The sequence below is a fragment of the Dendrobates tinctorius genome, unplaced genomic scaffold (genome assembly GCF_039654945.1).
Source record: "Dendrobates tinctorius isolate UK_male_01 unplaced genomic scaffold, ASM3965494v1 ptg000125l, whole genome shotgun sequence".
Taxonomy (NCBI): domain Eukaryota; kingdom Metazoa; phylum Chordata; class Amphibia; order Anura; family Dendrobatidae; genus Dendrobates; species Dendrobates tinctorius.
This window is the reverse complement of record NW_027361793.1, coordinates 6,689,112-6,714,642: the sequence shown is the minus strand read 5'-3', so window position 1 is coordinate 6,714,642 and position 25,531 is coordinate 6,689,112. Positions and strand designations below refer to the sequence as shown.

At 43.3% G+C, this 25,531-nt stretch overlaps 1 protein-coding gene across 6 annotated transcripts in view; it reads right to left on the bottom strand.

Annotated features, from left to right (window-relative positions):
- The window catches only part of PARD3B (par-3 family cell polarity regulator beta), a 1,359,033-nt gene that overhangs the window by 541,399 nt on the left and 792,103 nt on the right, over nt 1-25,531 (bottom strand). For all 6 annotated transcript variants that reach the window (XM_073541872.1, XM_073541870.1, XM_073541869.1 and 3 more), the window contains one exon: nt 5,671-5,755. In XM_073541872.1, coding sequence (XP_073397973.1) covers nt 5,671-5,755 — 85 coding nt within the window. The remainder of the gene's footprint in view (nt 1-5,670; nt 5,756-25,531) is intronic.

The following is a 25,531-nucleotide window of genomic DNA, read 5'->3' as shown; positions in this document are numbered from 1 at the left end:
AGCAACATGCTATATTACTAGAATATACTATACCACCAACATTCACAAATTTACCTCTGCTTCAATATAATAAATTATCATAATTAATTTGGTAAATAAATGTTGTCTATACCTAGTGAATTAAGAGTATTGCACCAACTGTTCCTGTGGAATGTTAAGGGGTCCACTCCTGCATCCGTAGGAGCCCACCAGGGTATTCTCCTGTTCCTTGTGGGCCAGTGTGAGTCTGCATCCATGTTTAATGGGAGTTGGGAGTGATCACTATCAAATGAATGAGTATTCACTTCAGCCTGCTGCTATCCTACATGTACGAGAGTTAATCGGGCATCTATCCTATGCGTATGGGCATCTATCCTGCGTGTTCAAGCATCTATCCTGCGTGTTCGGGCATCTATCCTGCGAGTATGGGCATCTTTCCTACGTGTTTTGGCATCTACCCTACGTATTTGGGCATCTATCCTACGTGTTTGGGCATCTATCCTGCGTGTTCAAGCATCTATCCTGCATGTTTGGGAATCTATCCTGCGTGTTCGGGCATCTATTCTGCGAGTATGGACATCTTTCCTACGTTTTCAGGCATCTATCCTACGTGTTTGGACATCTACCCTACGTGTTTGGGCATCTACCCTACGTATTTGGGCATCTATCCTGCGTGTTCAAGCATCTATCCTACGTGTTCGGGCATCTATCCTGCGTGTTTGGGCATCTATCCTGCATGTTCGGGCATCTATCCTTCATGTTCGGACATCTATCCTACGTTTTCGGGCATCTATCCTACGTGTTGGGGCATCTACCCTACTTGTTTGGGCATCTACCCTACGTATTTGGGCATCTATCCTGCATGTTCGGGCATCTATCCTGCGAGTATGGGCATCTATCCTATGTGTTCGGGCATCTATCCTGTGTGTTCGGGCATCTATCCTGTGTGTTCAAGCATCTATCCTACGTGTTCGGGCATCTATCCTGCGTGTTCGGGAATCTATCTAGCGTGTTCTGGCATCTATCCTGTGAGTATGGGCATCTATCCTACGAGTATGGGCATCTATCCTACGAGTATGGGCATCTATCCTACGCTTTCGGGCATCTACCCTACATGTTTGGGCATCTACCCTACGTGTTCGGGTATCTATTCTGCAAGTATGTGCATCTATCAAGCGTGTTCGACATCTATCCTATGAGTATGGGCAGGGCCGCCATCAAGGCAATACTGCCCTTACTACTGTATGGGACCCCATGAACAGTAGCAAAAAGAGGGGCCCAGATACGCTGGCAGCCCGAGCCCTCCTCTCTTGATACTGCTGTTTGGGCTACAGGTGCAATAGTTCATGGCCGCTGCAAGCCAGATACATAACAACACTGCGGTGATTTAAAGATACACCTACAGTGTTGTTAGTGAATGCAGTGGCCAGAATTCAGTGCTGTACCTTTAAAGCAGCAGCAGGACCAAGTGCATCATGGTCCTGACGCAGGTCATGTGACACACTGCGCGCTCTTCTTGGAGGAGATGGGAGGCTGCTGAGGTGTGGAGATGGGAGGCTGCTGAGGTGAGGAGATGGAGGCTGCTGAGAAGATGGGAGGCTGCTGAGGTGAGGAGATGGAGGCTGCTGAGGAGATGGGAGGCTGCTGAGGTGAGGAGATGGAGGCTGCTGAGGTGAGGAGATGGGAGGCTGCTGAGGTGAGGAGATGGAGGCTGCTGAGGTGAGGAGATGGGAGGCTGCTGAGGTGTGGAGATGGGAGGCTGCTGAGGTGTGGAGATGGGAGGCTTCTGAGGAGATGGGAGGCTGCTGAGGTGTAGAGATGGAGGCTGCTGAGGAGATGGGAGGCTGCTGAGGAGAGGAGATGGGAGGCTACTGAGGTGAGTGAGAAGTTGGGAATTTGCTGAGGTGGAGATGTGAGGCTGCTGAGGAGATGGGAGGCTGCTGAGGTGTGGAGATGGGAGGCTGAGGTGAGTGAGAAGTTGGGAATCTGCTGAGGTGGAGATGGGAGGCTGCTGAGGAGATGGGAGGCTGCTGAGATGTGGAGATGGGAGGCTGCTGAGGAGATGGGAGGCTGCTGAGGTGTGGAGATGGGAGGCTGCTGAGGTGAGGAGATGGAGGCTGCTGAGGAGATGGGAGGCTGCTGAGGTGAGGAGATGGGAGGCTGCTGAGGTGTGGAGATGGGAGGCTGCTGAGGAGATGGGAGGCTGCTGAGGAGATGGGAGGCTGCTGAGGTGTAAAGATGGAGGCTGCTGAGGAGATGGGAGGCTGCTGAGGAGAGGAGATGGGAGGCTGCTGAGGAGAGGAGATGGGAGGCTGAGGTGAGTGAGAAGTTTGGAATCTGCTGAGGTGGAGATGGGAGTCTGCTGAGGAGATGGGAGGCTGCTGAGATGTGGAGATGGGAGGCTGCTGAGGAGATGGGAGGCTGCTGAGGTGTGGAGATGGGAGGCTGCTGAGGAGATGGGAGGCTGCTGAGGTGAGGAGATGGAGGCTGCTGAGGAGATGGGAGGCTGCTGAGGTGAGGAGATGGAGGCTGCTGAGGAGATGGGAGGCTGCTGAGGTGTGGAGATGGGAGGCTGCTGAGGTGAGGAGATGGGAGGTTGCTGAGGTGAGGAGATGGGAGGCTGCTGAGGTGAGGAGATGGGAGGCTGCTGAGGTGTGGAGATGGGAGGCTGCTGAGGAGATGTGAGGCTGCTGAGGTGTAGAGATGGAAGCTGCTGAGGAGATGGGAGGCTGCTGAGGTGTAGAGATGGAAGCTGCTGAGGAGATGGGAGGCTGCTGAGGAGAGGAGATGGGAGGCTGCTGAGGAGAGGAGATGGGAGGCTGCTGAGGAGAGGAGATGGGAGGCTGCTGAGGTGTGGAGATGGGAGCCTGAGGTGAGTGAGAAGTTGGGAATCTGCTGAGGTGGAGATGGGAAGCTGCTGAGGAGATGGGAGGCTGCTGAGATGTGGAGATGGGAGGCTGCTGAGGAGATGGGAGGCTGCTGAGGTGAGGAGATGGGAGGCTGCTGAGGTGAGGAGATGGGAGGCTGATGAGGTGAGGAGATGGGAGGCTGCTGAGGTGTGGAGATGGGAGGCTGCTGAGGTGTAGAGATGGAAGCTGCTGAGGAGATGGGAGGCTGCTGAGGTGAGGAGATGGGAGGCTACTGAGGAGAGGAGATGGGAGGCTGCTGATGTGTGGAGATGGGAGGTTGCTGATGTGTGGAGATGGGAGGCTGCTGACGTGTGGAGATGGGAGGCTGCTGAAACGACCAAAAAAATTCTAGAATTCCAATTTTTCAATTTCACCGCACTTTGAATTTTTTTCCCATTTTCCAGTACGCTATTTGGTAAAGCCAATCATGTCATTCAAAAGTACAACTCGTCCTGCAAAAAACAAGCCCTCACACGGCCATATTGATGGAAAAATAAAAAGTGGGTATATATGATTGGGAAACATCTTTATTTGGGAAATTGTTCTGCGCTCGCATAGCGGTGCATGGACTGGGCGCCGATCTCCTGGCCTGCATCCTCATACATGCTTTGAGGCTGCTGAATTCTAGTCAGGAGACCCGCGGCCCGTCCATGCACTGCGGTCCGACCGCAGATCGATATCCACCGACAGCTTCATACATGTACAGAAAACAATACAATAATCTACAATCAGAAATACAGATTATAAAAAAAGTATGTGACTCATTTCCTTAAAGAAAAATAAAAATATACCTAAACAGAGTATTCGGTATTTTAACAAATGATTAATAAGTTACAGTAGAGTAGAGCTCATCCAAAAAAGTCTACCTTGTTGTGGTGGCGGCTTAAAATTCTTTTGGCCAGAACAAAAGCTGCTGGCTATATGTATGATCTGGGAAATGTTAATGAGTGATTGGTGAGGACGTGGTGCAGAAGTGGAGTTTTTCCAAGAGTGGGCAGTGGGACTCTGGAAGATTTGAGGGGTGGAGGCACGGCTGGGGTGGGGCCTGGACGGAGTCTCAAGGGGGCCCAAAAATTTTTACAGTATGGGGCCCTGAAATTCCTAATGGCAGCCCTGAGTATGGGCATCTATCCTACATGTTCGGGCATTTATCCTACGTGTTCGGGCAGCTATCCTGCGAGTATGGGCATCAATCCCATGTGTTCAGGCATCGATCTTACGTGTTCAGGTATCTATCCTACGTGTTCGGGCATCTATCCTGCGTGTTCGGGCATCTATCCTGCGAGTATGGGCATCTATCCTACGTTTTCGGGCATGTATCCTATGTTTTCGGGCATCTATCCTACGTGTTTGGGCATCTACCCTACGTGTTCGGGCATCTATCCTACACGTTCGGGCATCTATCCTGCGAGTATGGGCATCTATCATGCGTGTTTGGGCATCTATGCTACATGTTCGGGCATCTATCCTGCAAGTATGGGCATCAATCCTACGTGTTCAGGCATCTATTCTACGTGTTCAGGCATCTATTCTACGTTTTCCGGCATCTAGCCTACTTGTTCAGGCATCTAGCCTACGTGTCAGGCATCTAGCCTACGTGTCCAGGCATCTAGCCTACATGTTCGGGCATCGATCCTACGCATATGGACATCTATCCTATGTGTTTGGGCATCTATCCCACGTGTTCGGGCGTCTATCCTACGTGTTTGGGTATCTATCCTGCGAGTATGGGCATCTATCCTACGTGTTCAGGCATCTATTCTATGTGTTCAGGCATCTATCCTACATGTTCGGGCATCGATCCTACGCATATGGACATCTATCCTATGTGTTCGGGTGTCTATACTACGTGTTTGGGTATCTATCCTGCGAGTATGGGCATCTATCCTATGTGTTCGGGCATCTATTGTGCGAGCATGGGCTTCTGTTCTACATGCATGGCTCTTCTGGCATGCCAGATTTCCCTATGACATAATAATGCTGGAGCAACATTTCTGATAATTCTGCATTGTGTAAGAGCACACCCTAATAAAAGGGGAATGATAATAGACAGGGGTGAATTTAGGTACTCTTCCAGGAGGAATAGCACAAAACTAGAACAATGCATTTTCATGGCATAGAAAAGTACTGCATTTACTAAGACAGACATATGAGATTTACCAACACATTCACTTTAATCCCTTCCCAACTGGATGATTTTCCATCTTTTTGCTTCCATCTTTTCTTCCCCTTTTTCAAAGAGCCTTTATTTTTTTTTGTGTCAACACAGCCATAAGAGGGCTTGAGCTTCTGTGGTATGAGTTGTATTTTTGAATGACCCCATTCATTTTACTACACAATGTACTAGAAAATGGGAAAAATCCAAATGTGGTGAAATTATGAAAATAAAAACACAATTCTGCCATTATTTTATGGGCTTTTGTATTTACGTAATTCATTATGTAGTGAAATGACATGGCAATGTGATTCTCTAGGTCATTATGATTATGGTGATACCAAACTTGCCCTGTGTTTTTTTATTATTTTAGTGGTGGAAATAAATTATGACATCTGTAAAAAAAATGCTTAACTCTCTTTAATCCTTTTAATCACTGAATACATATTCATATAGTAAGCTGAGAAAAGTAATCAAAGAGCAATAGTATTATCTCACCAAGAATATTTTTGAAGACGTAAAAAACACACGATAAAATGTACATAATGTATTCAATATTTAGGTTTGGGACATTAGTGCAAAGCCTTATTCTTCCACCTAAAAAAGAAAAATCTCAATGCACAATACCTTTCATCTTGTCTTGCAGGCCATTATATTCTATGGAAAGATTCTCTCGGTTACCTCTGATGACAGGTTCTGATTCTGAACGTTCCTAAAATGAATCATAACGTTTTAATATCACATTGTTATCATCCAAATAACATTATCTGCTAATCTTCGTATTAAAATGGGGCAAAAATAGTAAGAATTCCAGAACTAGCATAGTAATAAGAAAACATGACTCTTAGACTTGCTGGTGATTTACATATCCGACTTTTCTGTTGTTCTGGTATGTTCACCAGCAGTTTCCTGTGAGATGGAAACCTTTACACTGAGAGGTGTTAATGTTCCATATCTGTTTTTCTTTCCTTTTGCAGCATTCTCACTCAGCCAATAATTTGATAATTCGGCATTTATATGCTTATATCTGGTCGTCTTGCATATCAGAAATCTATCTCCATCTGGAAGTAGAGCCTACAGCATCGGCATCAAAACACAACCAATACCAGTTGTCCAAAGCAGCTGAGCTTCCGTTCCTCCAGATCTAAATTCAATATGTTCTCTCAAAAGCAGAGCAGCCTCAGGGCCGAGCAAAGCATCCACATTCCAACTCTTGCGCTTGGCAGCTTCGTATGCAGATTCGCGCAATTATACGCACAAGATGATAAGAATTGATATCATTATAGCTTTGTACACACACCGTAAAAAGAGTTATTATGGCTTCCTAAAGTTTCAGAGACTAGATGGATTAAAAAAAAAAACATTTTTGGCTGCATGTGATCAAACAACTAAAGAATATTGTTTAAGGGGTTGTCTGACCATTTTCCCAAAATGTCATATGTACAGTAATAAAAAAATACCATAATAAATATGTTCACCTGACAATCTTTTCTTGTGGAGGAGATGGACATGGGTCCATTGAACTCAGTCACTGTGATGCTTTGGCCACCGCTGCGGCCAATAATTGGCTGCAGTGATCACATGCCTGACCCCACCGGTTGGAGGACCTAGACAGTACTATGGAGAAGCAACACTAGATTGGTAACTGAGAATATTACTTATTATTATTTACTTAATGCTGTTCCAGATTTTAGAAAAAAAAAAGAACAGTAAGCCCTTTAAATTCTGGTTAATAATTTGTTGGAATGGCATTTACTTCTGCAACTTTGCACATCCAGGAGAAACCGAATAAGAAAACCTCAAGTGGTCTAAAAGGAAATACCAGGACTAGTAAATAATTGAATAAAATCACCTATATGAAACACAAATGGTAGATAGTTTTTACCCCCTCTATTTTTCAATTTGGTTAGGGACTTATTTATGTGGCCATAACTCATGTGTTTAATCATCTTTATATTCCTTCTTTTTGGTCTGCCGTCCTTCTTTTTTGTATGCTTTTAATTATACTTTTTTGTGTTATTGATGTTATATTCCAAGTACGGGGACATTTCTTGTTGAAGTACTACCGTTTACCATTTCTGTTAAAATAAATGTAATTTTATGCAATTATTTATTATTCCTGGTATTTCTTTTAGACCATAAGTTGGAAGTTTTCTTATTTGGTTTATTCTAATTTTCGAATGGTCTACTATTTATGCACCGAGCACCTATAGGTCATTCATTAAAAATATATATTTGACTGATGTGCTATTTCATTTTATGATATATAGGTATTGCTGTATTCAATTTGTGTTGATTTTAACTATGTACATCCAGCAAAAGTCATATGAGCAAAAATATGAGGATATGAAGTTAAAGGGAACCGGTCAGCAGTTAAAGGGAACCCAATATAAACTAAAGCCACCACTTTTAATTAATTCCTCTTCTACCGCAGTCCAGAATTCTGGATTGCTTTTACCTACTTCTGCATATCCAAAGAATACCTTTTAAAACTCTTGCTAGACAAATGCTAATTGGCAATGTATGGTCCTTTGGGTAATGTTGGTCTTTGCCTTGTGCCTCCTGCATCCTCACAATCACGTCATCTTGCTCTGATTGATGAGGATGATGCGTATTATGTCATCCACATAATCCCACGGTTTGCAGTATCACCTCTACGCCGATGACACGCAGATCTACCTACCTTGACCCGACCTCACACCTCCTTACTGACCAAAATCCCACAATGTCTGTCTATCTCAGCCTTCTTCTCTGCTTGCTTTCTCAAACTGAACATGGACAAAACAGAATTCATCATCTCACTCTACCCCTCCACCAGACCTATCCATCAATGTCAATGGCTGCTCGCTTTCTCTAGTCCTGCACGCTCGGTGCCTTGGGGTGATCCTCGACTCTGCGCTCTCTTTCAAACCACATATCCAAGCCCTCACCTCCTCCTGCCGCCTCAAACTCAAAAATATTTCCCGGATCCGCTCATTCCTCCACCACGAAAACACAAAAACACTAGTGCATGCTCTTATCATCTCCTGCCTCAACTACTGCAACCTCCTACTCTCTGGCCTCCCCTCTAGCACTCTGGCACCACTCCAGCCATCCTACACTCTGCTGCCCGACTAATCCACATGTCTCCCCGCTATTCCCCAGCCTCCCCCCTATGCCAGGCCCTTCACTGGCTTCCTATTGCCCAGAGGCTCCAATTCAAAACCCAAACCATGACATACAAAGCCATCCACAACCTGTCTCCTCCATACATCTGTGACATGGTCTCCAGGTAGCTACCCGCACGCAACCTTCGATCCTCTCAAAATCTCCTTCTCTACTTTCCCCTTATCTCTTCTTCCCACAACCGCATACAAGACTTCTCCGGTCCTTTCCCTATACTCTGGAACTCTCTGCCACAACACATCAGACTCTCACCATCAACGGAAACCTTCAAGAAGAACCTGAAGACCCACCTCTTCCGACAAGCCTACAGCCTGCACTGATCCTCAGTCTACTGAACCACCGCACAACCTGCTCTACCCTCTCCTACTGTATCCTCACCCATCAATGTAGACTGTGAGCCCTCGCGGGCAGGGTCCCCTCTCCTTATGTACTTGTGTGTCCCTTGTCTTACACATGTTTATTATACTTGTCTATATTTCCCCTTTTCACATGTAAAGCGCTATGGAATAAATGGCGCTATATAAATGCATAATAATAGTAATAATAATCCACATAGCGGTGCACGTTTCCCTGCCTTACTAAGGGTTGACCAAAGTCCAGTAATGCACATGCACCAGTAGTAGCAGGGCAAAGTGTGCCTGGGCAGGCCTGTGCTTCCATTGCACAGGCACAGGATTTACAGCACTTTGTGGATGACGGAGGACATATCATCTACATCAACTTATGCAGGAAAACAGGCATTTGGGGGACAGAGGAGATGTTGTCTAAAGATCAGCAACACCAATTGGACTGGACTACATAGGTTAGCATACAGCGTGGGAGAATTATTTTATATGCAGGGGGAGTTGGGGCTTATATACAGGCAGACTACAGCTCAAGAGAAATTTAAGATGGTGGATTTAACCCCCATGATGTGGCCAATTTAATTTTTAAGTTTTTGTTCCCACACCCCCCTTCTTCCCAGAGCCATTTTTTTTTCCGTCCACCTAGACATACTGTATGTAGTCTTATTTTTTGCAGGGCAAGTTTTGACCATTCATTTTACGACATAGTATTCCGGAAATGGGAACAAAAGTCTAATTAGGAATAAATTGTAAAAAAAAAGAAACGCAACTCTGACATTGTTTTTGGAAATTGTTTTTATATGTGTACATTTTTGTGGATTAAAATTACCTCCCAATATGATCCTCCTCATCAGTACGATTACGGTGATACCAAATACGTCAAATTTTTTTATTATTTTAGTAATAAAAAAATTTGAAGTTTGCAATAAAAAAATGTGTTGGATTGAGTCGCCATTTTCCAAGAGACGCAACGTTTTAATTTTTCGGTCGATTGAGCTGTGTGGTTGCTTATTTTTTGCATGGTGAGACAACATCTTTATTTATACCATTTTGGGATAGATGTGACGTTTTGATTGCTTGGTACAGCACTTGAAAAAAATGTAATACTGGCATTGCTCTTTTTGCAGTGTTTAGCAATTGAGTTAAATTGTTTTCATATTTTGATAGTGTCACAATAAGGTGAATATGATTTCCCTAGTATCACACCTTCCGCAACATTCCATAATCTTCTATTCACATACTGAACTCTGCTATACCAGTGGTGAGGGTTTGACCACCCCTGCCTGTCAGCAACTGCAACTGTGTGTTCTCCTTAGCTCTGTAACCTGAAACTATAGCTCACTCACGCCTTCCTGTCACCTCCTCCCAAAGGAATACCTTGGTCTTTCAAAATGTGCTCAGCTCTTCTCATAGCCTATAATTAGAAGCTAATCATTTCGACATAACTCGACGGCAGTTTATGATAGAAAAATGAAAATGACATTTTGGGACGTGCCTCGATAGAGCTTCACTACAGTGGTTTTTGCTAAGTTCCAGTGCCAACAGAACCAGAGAATGGATTACTCTTGAACAGAGGTGAATAGAACGTCCGAGCTTGGACTCATTAGAAGGCTAATTTCAAAATTTTGGCCGGTATTCTGCTAGGTTCTCAAGCCCAGTTATGATCGCTATAAGTTTTCAGAACCAAGTCTGTAACTCTGAGCTAGGGGAGGGTGCAGGTAAAACAGCCCCTTTAGTGATGTCACAAGCCCAGAGGTATAAGTTAGTTTCCCTCAGAGCAGCCTCATTCTTGCCTGGGAAGCTGCTGCAACCAGACATTCTGATGCATTGTGACGTCTGGCCCCTCCCACCAGCATGGCTGCCTGAGATGATCTAAGTAACATGTGAGTGTTCATTTCTGTTTTACCTCCCTTTTTTATTTGTAATCGCTTTGTACATATTTTCATTGTCTCATTTTGTAAAACCTTCTGTAAACACTGCGTACCTTTTTTGGAGTAAAATATAAAATTATTAGTCTTGTTTCTCCTTGCTCTATCATGAATTAATATGTGCTTGAATTTGATTACGTTACTAATTTGGGTTGGCTTCGGACCCTCTTTATTAATTTTAAATATTAATAGAGAAATCGAAAGCTGGTGGCAGCGAAGTGTGCTCTGGGCTAGGTGGGCTAGCTGGCAATGATGGAGGGGTTTTATATATAAGCTGATTGTCTGGCTGCGGCCAGAGCCTTTATAATTCCATCACTGCAGCAGGCCTAATAGCCAGTGCACAACAAGTAGCCCGTCCGGCCACTAATTATCCTAGGTGCAGTTCCCTGACTGACCTGAGGATAAGGGGGGCACCGGAGAGCTGCAAGTTCCAAAGCGGAACTGGAAAGTGGGATATACATAAATCCCGGCAGTTGGTAACACATTGTTGGCAGTGGTGGGATAACTAAAATAAGCCCCCCTGCAGTAAATTGTTAGGGCAAGACTAGCTTGGCAGTGGAGGGATAACTAAGATAAGCCCCCCTGCACATGTGATAGCCGTGTGCGGCCAAAAGTCATAACCCCCGAACATGACAGATAGATCAGATTTTTCTCAATGCAGTGATACTACATATGTGTATTTTTTATTACTGTATCTTTATTTTTAATGGGGGAGAAGTGAGGTGATTTGAACTTTTACATTTTTTTCAGCTTTTTTCATATCTTTAAAACTTTTTTTTGTTCTATTTTTCACTGTTTTTGTTAGTACCCTTAGGTGACTCGAAGCTGCAATCATCTGATTGCGGTATAAAGCACAAGCAATGCCACAACATTGCTGTATTTTGCGAAAATCACAGTCTCCTTTGAAGCCCTGGCCACAGGCAGGGTTTCATGGAAGCTCCGTAATGACAAGCCCACAGGACCTCAACAAACCATCAGCAGTCATAGAAACCCATCGGCGATGTCACAACACAGCGGTCGGGTGACCTGGGACCAGGGGCTCCTTCCCTGTCCCTAACACTAGGGGGCACTCTAATGTTACTTCTGATACTTCTGAAGGTGAAAATGTTGGGGCCTCCACCCTTGCCTTATCTCCTGAGTCAGTTCTCCGTCTGTTCTCTTCCCCCACCCAGGCAAGAGGGGCACTACTGTGCACTGTAGTACACCAACCCGACAAACAAGGAAACACAAACAAGGGTTAACAGAAAACTCCAGGCAAACAAAATATTCACACTCACATATAACAGAAGAATGCTCTGGGGTGTGGAGGTAGGGGAATAAACCAAAATAGAGAAGGATAGGGAATTACCACATATACAAACCAAGCAACAGTCACATAACTCCTCCAACTCTCCTTCTCATATGAACTCCTCTTCCTCTGTGCAGCAAATGCTAGCTCTGATAAGGATTTGCATCAGAGCCCAGATTATAAAGGGGAAAGGAGAGGCTAACTGAGCTCAGCTGTGAGCACAGAAATTTCCAGCATGGCCAATTAACCCCTGTTCTGCCAGAAGGAATAAACTCCATTAAAATGAAGAAGTGCTTCTTCTCAGCACCACAGTAGGAGCAATCAGACGTTGCGGTCATCTGGCTCCGCCCTGTTGTGTTAACTCCATGACAGGCGATCAAGGATCACGTTGTGGGTACTCTGATGGGCATGTGGAATGACGTGCCCTCATGCTGGAGGGTGTTAAATGCCATTGTCAGTTTGACAGCTGCATTTAACAGGTTAACAATCACAGGTGGCGCTACACTACACTTGTGTTTGTGAGAGGCAGGTCCTAGCTGTAACACACAGCCATCATTTGCAAAGTATGGGGCATATCCGCTACATAAAGCTGCTTCCAACTTGTGTCATACATATACTGTGGATGTCATGGAATGGTTAACTTATATTGGGAAAACCTGCTGCCAAGTTCCATTTAAAAGTGCACCAAAAAGTTACCGGTCAGCACGAAACTGAAAAGTTTTAAAATTTGGGAGCTGCAAAAAACTGCAGGAAACTGGGCAAGAGAGTTGCCACGCCTAAATAACAATGTTCAAGAGGTATCAAATAATTATAGTAATAGAACAGGATACGGTATATTCTCAGTACCAAAATGACACTGAGCAGAAATGATACAATATGTTAGGCAAGGGCTTAGGAAGAGGCACACGACACTGTGAATCTGTCAATGACACAATGACCTGTGGCATGCATCTCTTCCAAAGGTCCAACATATGGAAAAATATAGGTGTGCCGTACATTTCAAGATCTTGTAAAAATTGGAGAATCAACGTTCCATATAAACACAGAATAGCAATATTTTTTGCTATTATCTATATTATGACGATACAGTATAATTACAGGGATGGAAACATGGTTTCATTAAATTATGTTACTAAACTTGCCCCCTTTCTTAGCCTCAGAAATCTACCATACATATTCTGATGACCACGCTTGAATGTGGACATTTACTAGAACGGTCATTATAATGAGTATATCCATCCATGTGTTCCCACAATGTCTATATGCTGTCATATTATGCTATATTGCTACTTGTGTTACTTGTGTAATGAACAGCAGCTGCTGATACAATGAAGCTTTGTGACCTCCACTGGGTATCTCACTGGAGAGAGTAATACCAGTAGAGTAAATATATAAAGGGCTTAGCCGAGCGCAGGAATGTGGCCATATTGTGGTACTCATTACCAGCCACAGCCAGAAATAACACAGCCTTGCGTTAGGTAAAAACTTGGGTTTTGCAAAACATGTAAGAAAATCTCCATTTTAGGTCCAGAATAAACATTGAGAACATTTATTAAGGGGCTGAACAATGGAACTTTACTTGTTATAAAACTACAAATCTAAGTCTTAAGAGAAATTTTGAAGGAGAAAAATCTCTCCAGAGCCAAAACAAGTCAGAAATGAATCATCTTTATTAAAAATTTGTCTGAAGGAGCAAACAGCAGAAATTTCAGTTACTAGAATCAAATGCAGCCATAAATGGAAATAAAGAGCGAATCAAGTCTGCTGGAGGAAAGTTATAAAGACAGAATATTCCATGGAGTTGATTGGAAATCAATTTTAACATGACATCTCTCTAAAAAAAAACACTTGTTTATTGAATGCACGGTTTGCAGCCCAAAATCAGGTCAGTGCTGACCTCTTATACCGGGGAAAAATAGGATTTGCAAAACTGAATAGTTAGGTATAATTATTGAGCAATGAACTGAAGTGGTTACATCATTCGTGAACAGATAAACACTGCAAACCTCTACTTTTTACTGGTGACCCAGCGCTGATGCTGAGGTAGTCTCCTTGGTCTTGGTCACCGGAGGCCCAGTAAGGTTGTATGGCCAGTACCACTGCCTACAGAGGTTAACTGCAGTACTTTACTGGAATCAACATTAAGCAATGGCGTCAGTATACATGACATGTAACTACTGAAACCAATAACTGACTACAGAAGCCATCAAGCATCGGGGCCGAATTAATGTTTTTTTTTATTAAAAATCTACCCTTTGTCCACAAAAGTTGGATTACTCTTTAAAGGTATATCTCAATATGCAAACATGAAAGTTACCCAATACAAGTTATCAGTCTAGCCGCTTTTACACAAAAAAACCCCTGCTTTTTTCTAACTTCTGAAACAAAAGAACGAAAATTCAGTCACTCTACAAAATGAGCAACATTATACAGTCATGGCCAATAGGTTTGACTCTGAGAAATTTTGGTTTCCACAAAGTTTGCTTTGAAGCTCCCATCAGATTGTTTAGGACATGTTGAATAATGGTAGCCCAGAGAAGAAAAGGTGAGCGCTACCATGAGTGCTGGTCATGCCAACAGTAAAGCATCCTGAGACCATTCATGAGTGGGGCACCATGTCACAAGGAAAAAGTGATAACCAAGTGGATTGATGAACAAAACATTTACATTTTGGGTCCATGGTCAGGAAACTCCCCAGATCTCCATCCCATTCAGAACGAATTGTCAATCCTCAAATATTGGGGTGACAAACACAGAAATTGAGATGAACTCCAGACACTGACTAGTCAGGAATGGGTTGCCATCAGTCAGGCCCAGAAGCGGATATCCAGTTGCCAGGGAAATTTGCCAAAGTCTTTAAAAATAAAGGTCAACACTGTAAATATCGAGTTTCTGCATAAACTTGATATGTAAAAGTTTAAAAACTTATGAACTGCTTATAATTGTACGTCATTAACCATATAAATATATGATTAAGAAACCTAAGGCAGAAAACTGTTAAAAGCAGAACATATATCAGTCAATACTTTTGGCCATGACTGAACTCACAATGGCAGACTGCATTCTAGTCATGGCTCTTACACTTATTCTTTCCTACACCTCTAACAAACTGGTGGGTTCAACATTATTAGCACAGTTGATCTCAATAGACATGCAGTCAATTATAAAAAAAAAATGAAATAAAGAAAAATCAGAGAATATGATATGGACAGGATTAACAGCAAACTTCTGTAATACTTGTCTATAGAGCCATTAGCAACAATGACAGCCTCCAAATATTTCTATACCCATCTGTGAGCTCCTTTCACCTGTTTAGTGGTAGTTTCTTTAACTCTTACACTGAGATTTTCTCAGGCTGCTGAAGGGGTTCCTTATGACAATAGCAAATTTCAGTTCCTTCCAAGGACATTCAATTGGACTGAAAAAAGGACACCAGTTTATAACAGTCCATTTTGCCTTTTAACCATTCTTGAGTACTTTTGGGTCATTACCTTGCTAAAGGACCCATTTTGCTAAACTCAAACCCATTTTTTTTACAGTTTGCGCATATCTTGGTCTAAAATGCTCTAGTAATCTTCTGATTTCATATTTCTTGTATCACATTCAAGGACCCAGTCCCAAAGGTAAAGTTGCAGCCTCATAAAATGCCAAGGCCTTTAGACTGCATGTGCTTGGTGAAACTGCATTTCTGGTATGCACAGATGTCTTATCTTTGCCAATGTGAAGAAGGAACAGGGAATAGCTGGCCTTTTTAAAGGAAAGTTATCATTAGAAAATGACCGATTGCTTACATCAGATTTTTGCCTTACAGTGCCGGCACTGTATAATAAGTTTTGACATTTTATTTTTCATATCACAAATTTTTATTAAAAAAGACAAAAATGAGTAATGCTTTCATTTCACAGCACTGTCCACTGTTCTTTTTAGACTCTAACTTCCTGTTAATTGAGGAAATACCACATGTATGGCCCCAATGAACAGACTGCAACCCTACGTTTTGTATTGAAGAATTTTATGAGCATGTCCATTATGTATATTATGTAGGCAGGGGTAGCAGGATACGCTGTGACACCGCCTATTGTGAAGAACGGATCCTGTGTAGGATTAGCTGTGTATAGAGGTGTTACCTGTCATTGTAATCCTGTCTGTGATAATGAGCTTTGCTAAAAACTACCGTATTTCTGAAAGGACAGACGCTTGCCAATAATTGTGCCCTGACATTGTTTTCAATTCTGCATCCTTATTCATTCCAAGTTTTTATTTTGTTATTTTTGTGTTTTGTGATTTTCTGTATCCAACATATGAGTTTATTCAGCATGTGTCCAAGTAGTGTCTCTAAACCCTTTATATCAGGAGATATTTTACATGGGGTACTTAATATTCAAGGTGCTATTAACCCCTTCACTACCAAGGGTGGTTTGCACGTTAACTCCCGGGCCAATTTTTACAATTCTGACCACTGTACCTTTATGAGGTCATAACTCTGGAACGCTTTCATGGATCCCAGTGATTCTGACATTGTTTTCTCGTGACATATTGTACTTCATGTTAGTGGTAAAATTGCATTCAAATAACTTGCGTTTATTTGTGAAAAAAACGGAAATTTGGCGAAAATTTTGAAAATTTCGCAATTTTCCAACTTTGAATTTTTATGCCCATAAATCACAGCGATACGGCACACAAAAAACTTAATACATAACATTTCCCACATGTTTACTTTACATCAGCACAATTTTGGAACCAAAATTTTTTTTTGTTAGGAAGTTATAAGGGTTAAAAATTGACCAGCGATTTCTCATTTTTGCAACACCATTTTATTTTTAGGGACCACTTCACATTTGAAGCCACTTTGAGGGGTCTATATGATAGAAAATACCCAAAAGTGACACCATTCTAAAAACTGCACCCCTTAAGGTGCTTAAAACCACATTCAAGAAGTTTATTAACCCTTTAGGTGCGTCACAGGAATTTTTTGAATATTAAAAAAAAAATGAACATTTAACTTTTTTTCACAAAAAAATACTTCAGGTTCAATTTTCTTTATTTTACCAAGGGTAACAGGAGAAATTGGACTGCAAAAGTTATTGTGCAATTTGTCCTGAGTATGCTGATACCTGATATGTGGGGGGGAACCACTGTTTCGGCGCATGGCAGACCTCAGTAGGGAAGGAGCGCCGTTTGATTTTTTCAATGCAAAATTGGCTGGAATTCAGATCGGACGCCATGTCGCGTTTGGAGAGCCCCTGATGTACCTAAACAGTGGAAACCCCCCAAGTGACCCCATTTTGGAAACTAGACCCCCCAAGGAACTTATCTAGATATGTGGTGAGAACTTTGAACCCACAAGGGCTTCACAGAAGTTTATAACGTACAGCGGTACAATTAAAAAATCATATTTTTTCCACAAAAATGATCTTTTCACCCCCAATTTTTATTTTTCCAAGGGTAACAGGACCCTAAAAGTTATTGTGCAATTTGTCCTGAGTACGCTGATACCCCATATGTGGGTGTAAATGACTATTTGGGCGCATAGCAGAGCTCGGAAGGGAAGCAGCGCCATTTGAAGTTTTTGGCTAGAATTGAGATCGGACACCATGTCGCGATTGGAAAACCCCTGATGTACCAAAACAGTGGAAACCCCCCACAAATGACACCATTTTGGAATCTAGACCCCCCAAGGAACTTATCTAGATGTGTGGTGAGAACTTTGAACCCCCAAGGGCTTCACAGAAGTTTATAACGTACAGCAGTACAATTAAAAAATCATATTTTTTCCACAAAAATGATCTTTTCACCCTCAATTCTTATTTTTCCAAAAGTAACAGGACCCTAAAAGATATTGTGCAATTTATCCTGAGTACGCTGATACCCCACATGTGGGTGTAAACCACTATTTGGGCGCATGGCAGAGCTCGGAAGGGAAGCAGCGCCATTTGACGTTTTTGGCTGGAATTGAGATCGGACACCATGTCGCGTTAGGAAAGCCCCTGATGTACCAAAACAGTAGAAACCCCCCACAAATGACACCATTTTGGAAACTAGACCCCCCAAGGAACTTATCTAGATGTGTGGTGAGCACTTTGAACCCCCCAGTACTTCACTGAAGTTTATAACGTCCGGGCGTGAAAATAAAAAAATCGTATTTTTTCCACAAACATGATCTTTTAGTCCCCATTTTTTTATTTTCCCAAGGGTAACAGGAGAAATTGGACCCCAAAAGTTGTTGTCCAATTTGTCCTGAGTACGCTGATACCTCATATGTGGGAGAAAACTACTGTATGGGCACACGTCGGGGCTCGGAAGGGAAGTAGTGACGTTTTGGAATGCAGACTTTGATGGATTGGTCTGCGGGTGTCATGTGCGTTTGGAGAGCCCCTGATGTACCTAAACAGTGGAAACCCCCCACAAGTGACCCCATTTTGGAAACTAGACCCCCTAATGAACTTATCTAGATGTGTGGTGAGCACTTTGAACCCCCCAGTGCTTCACAGAAGTTTATAACGACCGGGCGTGAAAATAAAAATATCGTATTTTTTCAACAAACATCATCTTTTAGTCCCCATTTTTTTTATTTTCCCAAGGGTAACAGGAGAAATTGGACCCCAAAAGTTGTTGTCCAATTTGTCCTGAGTACGCTGATACCTCATATGTGGGAGAAAACTACTGTATGGGCACACGTTGGGGCTCGGAAGGGAAGTAGTGACGTTTTGGAATGCAGACTTTGATGGATTGGTATGCGGGTGTCATGTGCGTTTGGAGAGCCCCTGATGTACCTAAACTATTGAAACTCCCCACAAGTGACCCCATTTTGGAAACTAGACCCCCCACGGAGCTTATCTAGATGTGTGGAGAGCACTTTGAACCCCCAAGTGCTTCACAGAAGTTTATAACGCCTGGGCGTGAAAATAAAAAAAACATTTTTTTCCGCAAAATTATATTTTTGCCCCCAATTTTTTATTTTCCTAAGGGTAACAGGAGAAATTGGACCCCAAAAGTTGTTTTGTAATTTGTCCTGAGTAGGCTGATACCCTACATGTGGGGGTAAAACACTGTTTGGGCGCATGGCAGAGCTTGGAAGGGAAGGAGCACCATTTGACTTTTTCAACGCAGAATTGGCTGGAATTGAGATCAGACGCCATGTTGCCTTTGGAGAGCACCTGATGTGCCCAAACAGTGGAAACCCCAATTATAACTCCAACCCTAACCTCAACACACCCCTAACCCTAATCTGAGCCCTAGCCCTAACCCTAGCCCTTGCCCTAGCCCTAACCCTAGCCCTAACCCTAACCCTAGCCCTAACCCTACCCTAACCCTAGCGGGAAAATGGAAATAAATACATTTTCTTTTAGTTTTATTATTTTTCCCTAACTAAGGGGGTGATAACGGGGGGTTTGATTTACGATTTATGGCGGTTTTTATGTTTGGCGGCTGTCGCACGATAAAAGACGCTTTTTATTGTAAAAATAGTTTTTGCATCACCACATATTGTGAGCTATAATTTTTCCGTATTTTGACCCACCGAGTCATGTGAGGTCTTATTTTTTGCGGGACGAGTTGACGTTTTTATTGGTACCATTTTCGGGCACGTGACATTTTTTGATCGCTTTTTAGTCTGATTTTTGCGACACAGATTGAACAAAAACCAGCGTTTCATGAATTTCTTTTGGGGGGTGCGTTTACACCGTTCCGCGTGCGGTAAAATTGATAACGCGTTTTTATTCTTCGGGTCAGTACGGTTACAGCAATACCTCATTTAGGTCTTTTTTTATGTTTTGTCGGTTTTTTGCAATGAAAACAATTTTATATAAAAAATAATTATTTTTGTATCGCTTTATTCTGCGAGCTATAACTTTTTTATTTTTTTGCGGATGATGCTGTATGGCAGCTCGTTTTTTGCGGGACAAGATCACGTTTTCAGTGGTACCATGGATATTTATATGCGTCTTTTTGATCGCGCGTTATTGCACTTTTTGTTCGGTGGTATGATAATAAATCATTATTTTTTGCTTCGTTTTTTATTTTTATTTTTTAAGGGGTTCGCTAAAGGGGTTAACTAATGGGACAGTTTTATAGGGCAGGTCATTACGGATGCGGCGATACCAAATATGTGTACTTTTATTGTTTTTGTTTTTTTTTATTTTGAAAAAATGGATTTATTGGGGAATATTTTTTTTTTTTTTACTAATTTATTTAGCGATTTTTTTTAATTATTTTTAACCCTTTTTTTTGTTTTTTTTTACTTTATTACCTTGTCCCAGGTGGGACATCACTGTCCTGTGACAGATCGCTGATCTGTCACATCACAGATCACTGTGACAGATCAGCGATCTGTCACAGGCACTGCTGCAGACTTCCTCATGCCTGCGCTTTGCAGGCAGTGAGGAAGTCAGCTCCCTGCAGGCCCCCGTCGCCATCTTGGATCCGGGGGCCTGTAGGGAAAGAGCCCCCCGCAGCAGCGCTGCACATTGCGCTGCCGTGGGGGGCTCAGGGAAGCACAGAGGGAGCCCCCTCCCTGCCGATGCTTCCCTTTAACCCCCGGTACACCGCGATCGCGTTTGATCGCGGTGTGCAAGGGGTTAACGTGTCGGGGGCGGTCCGTGACCGCCCCTGACACATTGTGCCGGGTGTCAGCTATGATAATTAGCTGACACTCGGCCGCGATCAGCGGCGCTCACCACGTGGGCGCCGCTGATCGCGATGACGTAATATTCCGTCCATGGTAATTAGGTCCATGGTCACATGGATGGAATATTACGTCAATTGTAGGTAAGGGGTTAAAGACAACCTGTCATGCCCCAAAATGCTATTAACCTGCAGATATGTGGTTAATCTGCAGATTAACAGGGTTGTAATGCCATGTGGCCACCGTACTGAGAGCCCAGCTGCCAGGAAGAAATTTATTATGTTTAGGTCATAGAGGCTCGGTCGGCGAGGCTTCAGTTAACACTCAGTACATAGTGAGCGGCAGCTGTAACCACGCACCATCACTGACTGACAGCACGCTCAGCAGTGCATCATTATACAGCCAGCTGTCAGTCAGTGCCAAGGAGTGGTTACAGCTGCCGCTCACTATGTACTGAGCAGTGGCTGAAGCCTGTGATGTATTCTGCCATGACGATTTCTAGAGTGGACCCTCTGTGTCGTGGCACCCACCCACCTAGGGCGAGCTGACCTAGTGAGGACCACCCCCTATACAGGGAGTGTCAGAGGCAAGACCAAGGGGGTGGGCCCCAAGACTGCTGGAACCAGATGGTCGGCTTATGGAAGACACAAGTGTGAGTGTCCGACAATAGGGAACGTGCAGAATACAAGCAGGGTACAAGACAAGGCAAAGCGTGGTCACAGGGTTTCGCTGGTAAAGCGTGGTCTCAGGGTTTCACCAGGTACAAGACGTAATAACGAAGACACAGAGATACATAGCAAGGTGCATGCAATGGGCACGCCAAGGTCCAAGGCAGGGTACGTGCTAGGTGGCACACCAGGGTCCAAGGCAAGGTGCGAACTAGGAGACATGCCAGGGTCCAAGGCAAGGTGCATGCTTACGAGTCACGCCAGGGTCCAGGGTCCAAGGCAGGGTGCCTGCTTAGGGAACACACCAGGGTCCAAGGTTCAAGGCAGGGTGCGTGCTAGGAGACATGCCAGGGTCCAAGGTTCAAGGCAGGATGCGTGCTTAGGGAACACGCCAGGGTCCAAGATTCAAGGCAGGGTGCATGCTTAGAGAACATGCCTGGGTTCAAGGCAGGGTCTGCGCATGGGTTCAAGGCAAGGGCCTGAGTACTAGGCAGGGTTCTGGCTAGGAGAGTGCAAGAGAGCACGATAGGACAGAGCATAGGAAAGAAGCAGAGACTGTGCCAATAGAGCACAACAGAGCAGAGGAAAGGAAAACTACACAGACAAAGTACAGGACACCAGACAAAGTACAAAACACGAGACAAGGTACAGGACACAAGACAGGAACAGGACACAAGACGAAGTACAAGCACAGAGCGTGTGCGAAGAAGCACAACAGGGCAGAGTGCAGGGGCACAGAATAGAGGGAGCAACCGAGCAGAGACCAAGCAGGTCTAGCAGGGAAGCCACACGATAATCAGGCCCCTCCCATAGGAAGAGGCGGCCTGATATAGGGATTGGAAAATCGGACTTCCGGGACAGGCCCTCCAGGATCACAGAGAGGATTTCCAGGTCAGGCCCTCCAGAACCATAGAGAGGACTACTGGGTTGGGTCCTCCAGGACCATAGAGAGGATCGCTGGATCAAGTCCTCCAGAACCATAGAGAGGATCACTGGATCAGGTCCTCCAGAACCATAGAGAGGATCGCTGGATCAGGTCCTCCAGAAACATAGAGAGGATCGCTGGATCAGGTCCTCCAGGACCATAGAGAGGATCGCTGGATCAGGTCCTCCAGAACCATAGAGAGGATCGCTGGATCAGTTCCTCCAGGACCATAGAGAGGACCACCAGGTCGGGTCCTCCAGGAACATAGAGAGGAACACTGGGTCAGGCCCTCAAGGATCATAGAGAGGAACCGTTGCAGGCAGCATGGAGATGAGCGCGTGCACACGCGCCATGCACAGGCAGCAGCCAAAGGATCCAGCACAGGAGATGTTTGTGCGCACCAGCAACGGCGCACAGCCGCAAGATACAACGTGAGTGCGCACTAGCATTGGCGAGCAGCCATAAGGTGAGATGCGCGTGCGCATTAGAGGGGCTCCCAGAGCGGCCGCGAGGACCCTGCTCCAGGAATCATGCAGCACAAGCGGCATGACAGGCATGACAAAGCCGCACCTGTCTAAGCTGATGCAGTCCTGAGGAGCTGAATTGTATCCATGCTGGAATGAAAATTGGAAATTTTATCTTCACGAGGAACTGGATTTTTTCTATTTTCTTAACAGTATTTTTTTACATAACCAGTTCCCTTTAGGCTGTGTGCACACGTTAGTGTTTTTTTCACGTCTTTTAAGCGTTTTTCCCCTGCAAAAACACTTAAAATGTGCATACATTAAGCATCCCATTCTTATAATGCATTCCGCAATTTTTGTGCACATGATGCTTTTTTTTCCGCAAAAAAACACAGCATGTTCATTAATTTTGCATAAAAATGCGCATTTCTAACTATATTCAATGAAAATGTGCATCCTCCGGAAAAAAAAATGCGCAAAAAACGCAAAACATAAAAATGTGGATTTCCTGGGAAGGAATCAGGTTTTGCTCAGGAAAATTCTGCTTACGTGTGCACATAGCCTTAATGTTGACCACAACTGAACTTTCCTTCTCAGCATACACTGACCAGCAGTGATCTGAATAAGAAATATTTTGTGTTATGGAACTGAGAAAATATGGAGAACTGTACAATCTAAGAAATAAAAAAAAAAAAGAATTTATCCCATAAGGGGGAAACAGCTGTACTGCGACCATTGCTTACAATGTGCTATGGGCAGGACTATGGTCCTGTTCACACAAACACCCACACAGCAATGACATAAGAAAGGCTTTGTGTAGACGTCCACTTTATACACAGCAATATAGAGCCTTCACTTCTTCATTAGACACTAAAAAAAACAGTTTAATATATTACTAGATAATCAAACAACCCTTTTTTGCTGTACCGTAAATTAAGGAAACAATAGGACCCATATCGAGCAGATTCTGCAATATATAGGCACACATATTGTAAGACTTGTGAATGATAAACAGTAAACAGGAAAGCAAACAAAAACAAAAAACAACATAAAGCTTTTGGGCTCTCCTGATAAATGTCACAATCAATATCCCAACAGCTGATCAACAACTGGCCTAATTAAAGTATTCAGCTTATAAAACATAGCTGTCATGGAGCTTCCATTAGTGTCTAAGCCAATAAAAAGATAATGGATTGTTTAAAGATATTCAGTTCATCTAGTGATGCCATGCATTAAAAAGACAGTTTTTTGCAGAAGGTGGGGCTGAACAGGACTCATCCTCATTTTCAAATGGAATTACAATTGAACATCCAGAACACCACATAAAAAATAATTTCTGTTTAAGAAGAGTTTCATTCAATCTCAGCTTCATTATACGTGCGCTAGGAGAAAGCATTCGAGCAGCATTTATATGGTAGCCGTAGAGTCATGATTCATGGAGGAAAAATACATGTTGACTGTTTAAGTAAGGCTCTTCGATTTGGTGGACCGTGGTATTCAAATCACCAAGGCTGATGTGAAATCTAAATGATTTATTGGCTTTCTGTCTTCTACGGCATTCCATCCCCTCCCTCCCCATTAATTCACATAGATGTGGTTGTCATATAACTAAAACCAGCTACAAATTAAAACGGAGGATAATGTAAATCTGCATCATCCAGATCGAACAATAAATAAGAGTAATATAAGACGATGATTTAGGTTCAGAAAATATTCATCTGCCACGTTTTTGCTAAAACCAGTAGTCAGGCTCTGTCAGATCTTTAAATCATTATACTGACACTTCATGTTCCTGTATCATTCAAAATATATGGAAGCAAAAGCCTTCAGAAGAATCAATTTACAATTGCTCCTTCGTTTTACTTATTTTACTCACTTATATAGCGCCATTAATTCCATAGCGCTTTACAAACATCATCGTTGTTCACACTGGGTCTCAGAATTTGCATTTCCTATCAGTATGACTTTGGCATTTGGGAGGAAAGCGGAGAACCCGGAGGAAAACCATCAAACTCGGGGAGAACATACAAACTCCTTGCAGATGTTGTCCTTGGTGGGACTAGAATCCAGGATCCCAGGGCTGCAATTCTGCAGTGCTGACCACTGAGCCACCATGCTTCCCATCGTCTTCCTTTCTTTGTACTACTATGGTATAGTGACTGAACAAGTCTAAGCTGTAATCTACCCTAACATCTGCCCTAAGAACTGTGCAACCTCAGAAGTCCAAAAGGTGCCATGAGACTAGAAGACTCAGAATGGACAATTGTGGCACAGTGCAGATAGTGAAGAAATGTAATGTCAGAAGGAACAAACAGATGTATATCCACCCGAATATATCCACCTGTTATCAGTATCAAGGGACTATATTGCAAAATATCTTTCATATTCCACAGTATTGGCAAATGTAACATGGTTAAATAGTATAAAAAAAGAAATGTTTCGTAATCAAACTTTATGTCTGCTGTGTATATGTATTTTCTATCTATATAAGTTTCTAGGTTTCCAATGTCTCACACACAACTTTCTGTGAATGAATGGACATGAGCTAGTTGGTACAAAGAATGAATGGTCCATCTCAACAAAGGAATATTAAAATGTATTCAATACTTTATTTCTAAAGGTTTAAAACCAATACGTTTTTGGCACCATAACGCGTCGGTGGCATGTTTCTTTTATGGATTTGATGTACCTGTTGTAAACATTTTGGAAGAAAGCACAGAAGAAATGTTAATCTACACGGTCCTGAGCCGGACTACTCTTTATTTTGATTTACAAGGCATGCCAAGACACTGGCGTGGTTAAGACCCCTGAGTATCTATCCATGGTGAGCTGGCCACTTTCATCTTTCATCTTTACAAGCAGAACCCAGGGCCGGTGCTGCAAGGCACAACAGTAACACCGGGAAGTTGCAGAGCATGCAAATCACACATGTAATATTGGCATACTGTCTACGGCTCTGCCTGTGTACTTCAGTGCACACACATTTATAGACATCAATAGTAAATAGAATGCATTTCTTCTCAGCATATATTCATGATCTGTGCTCCACCGCTCCACTTATGAGTTTAGCCGTCACTACAACT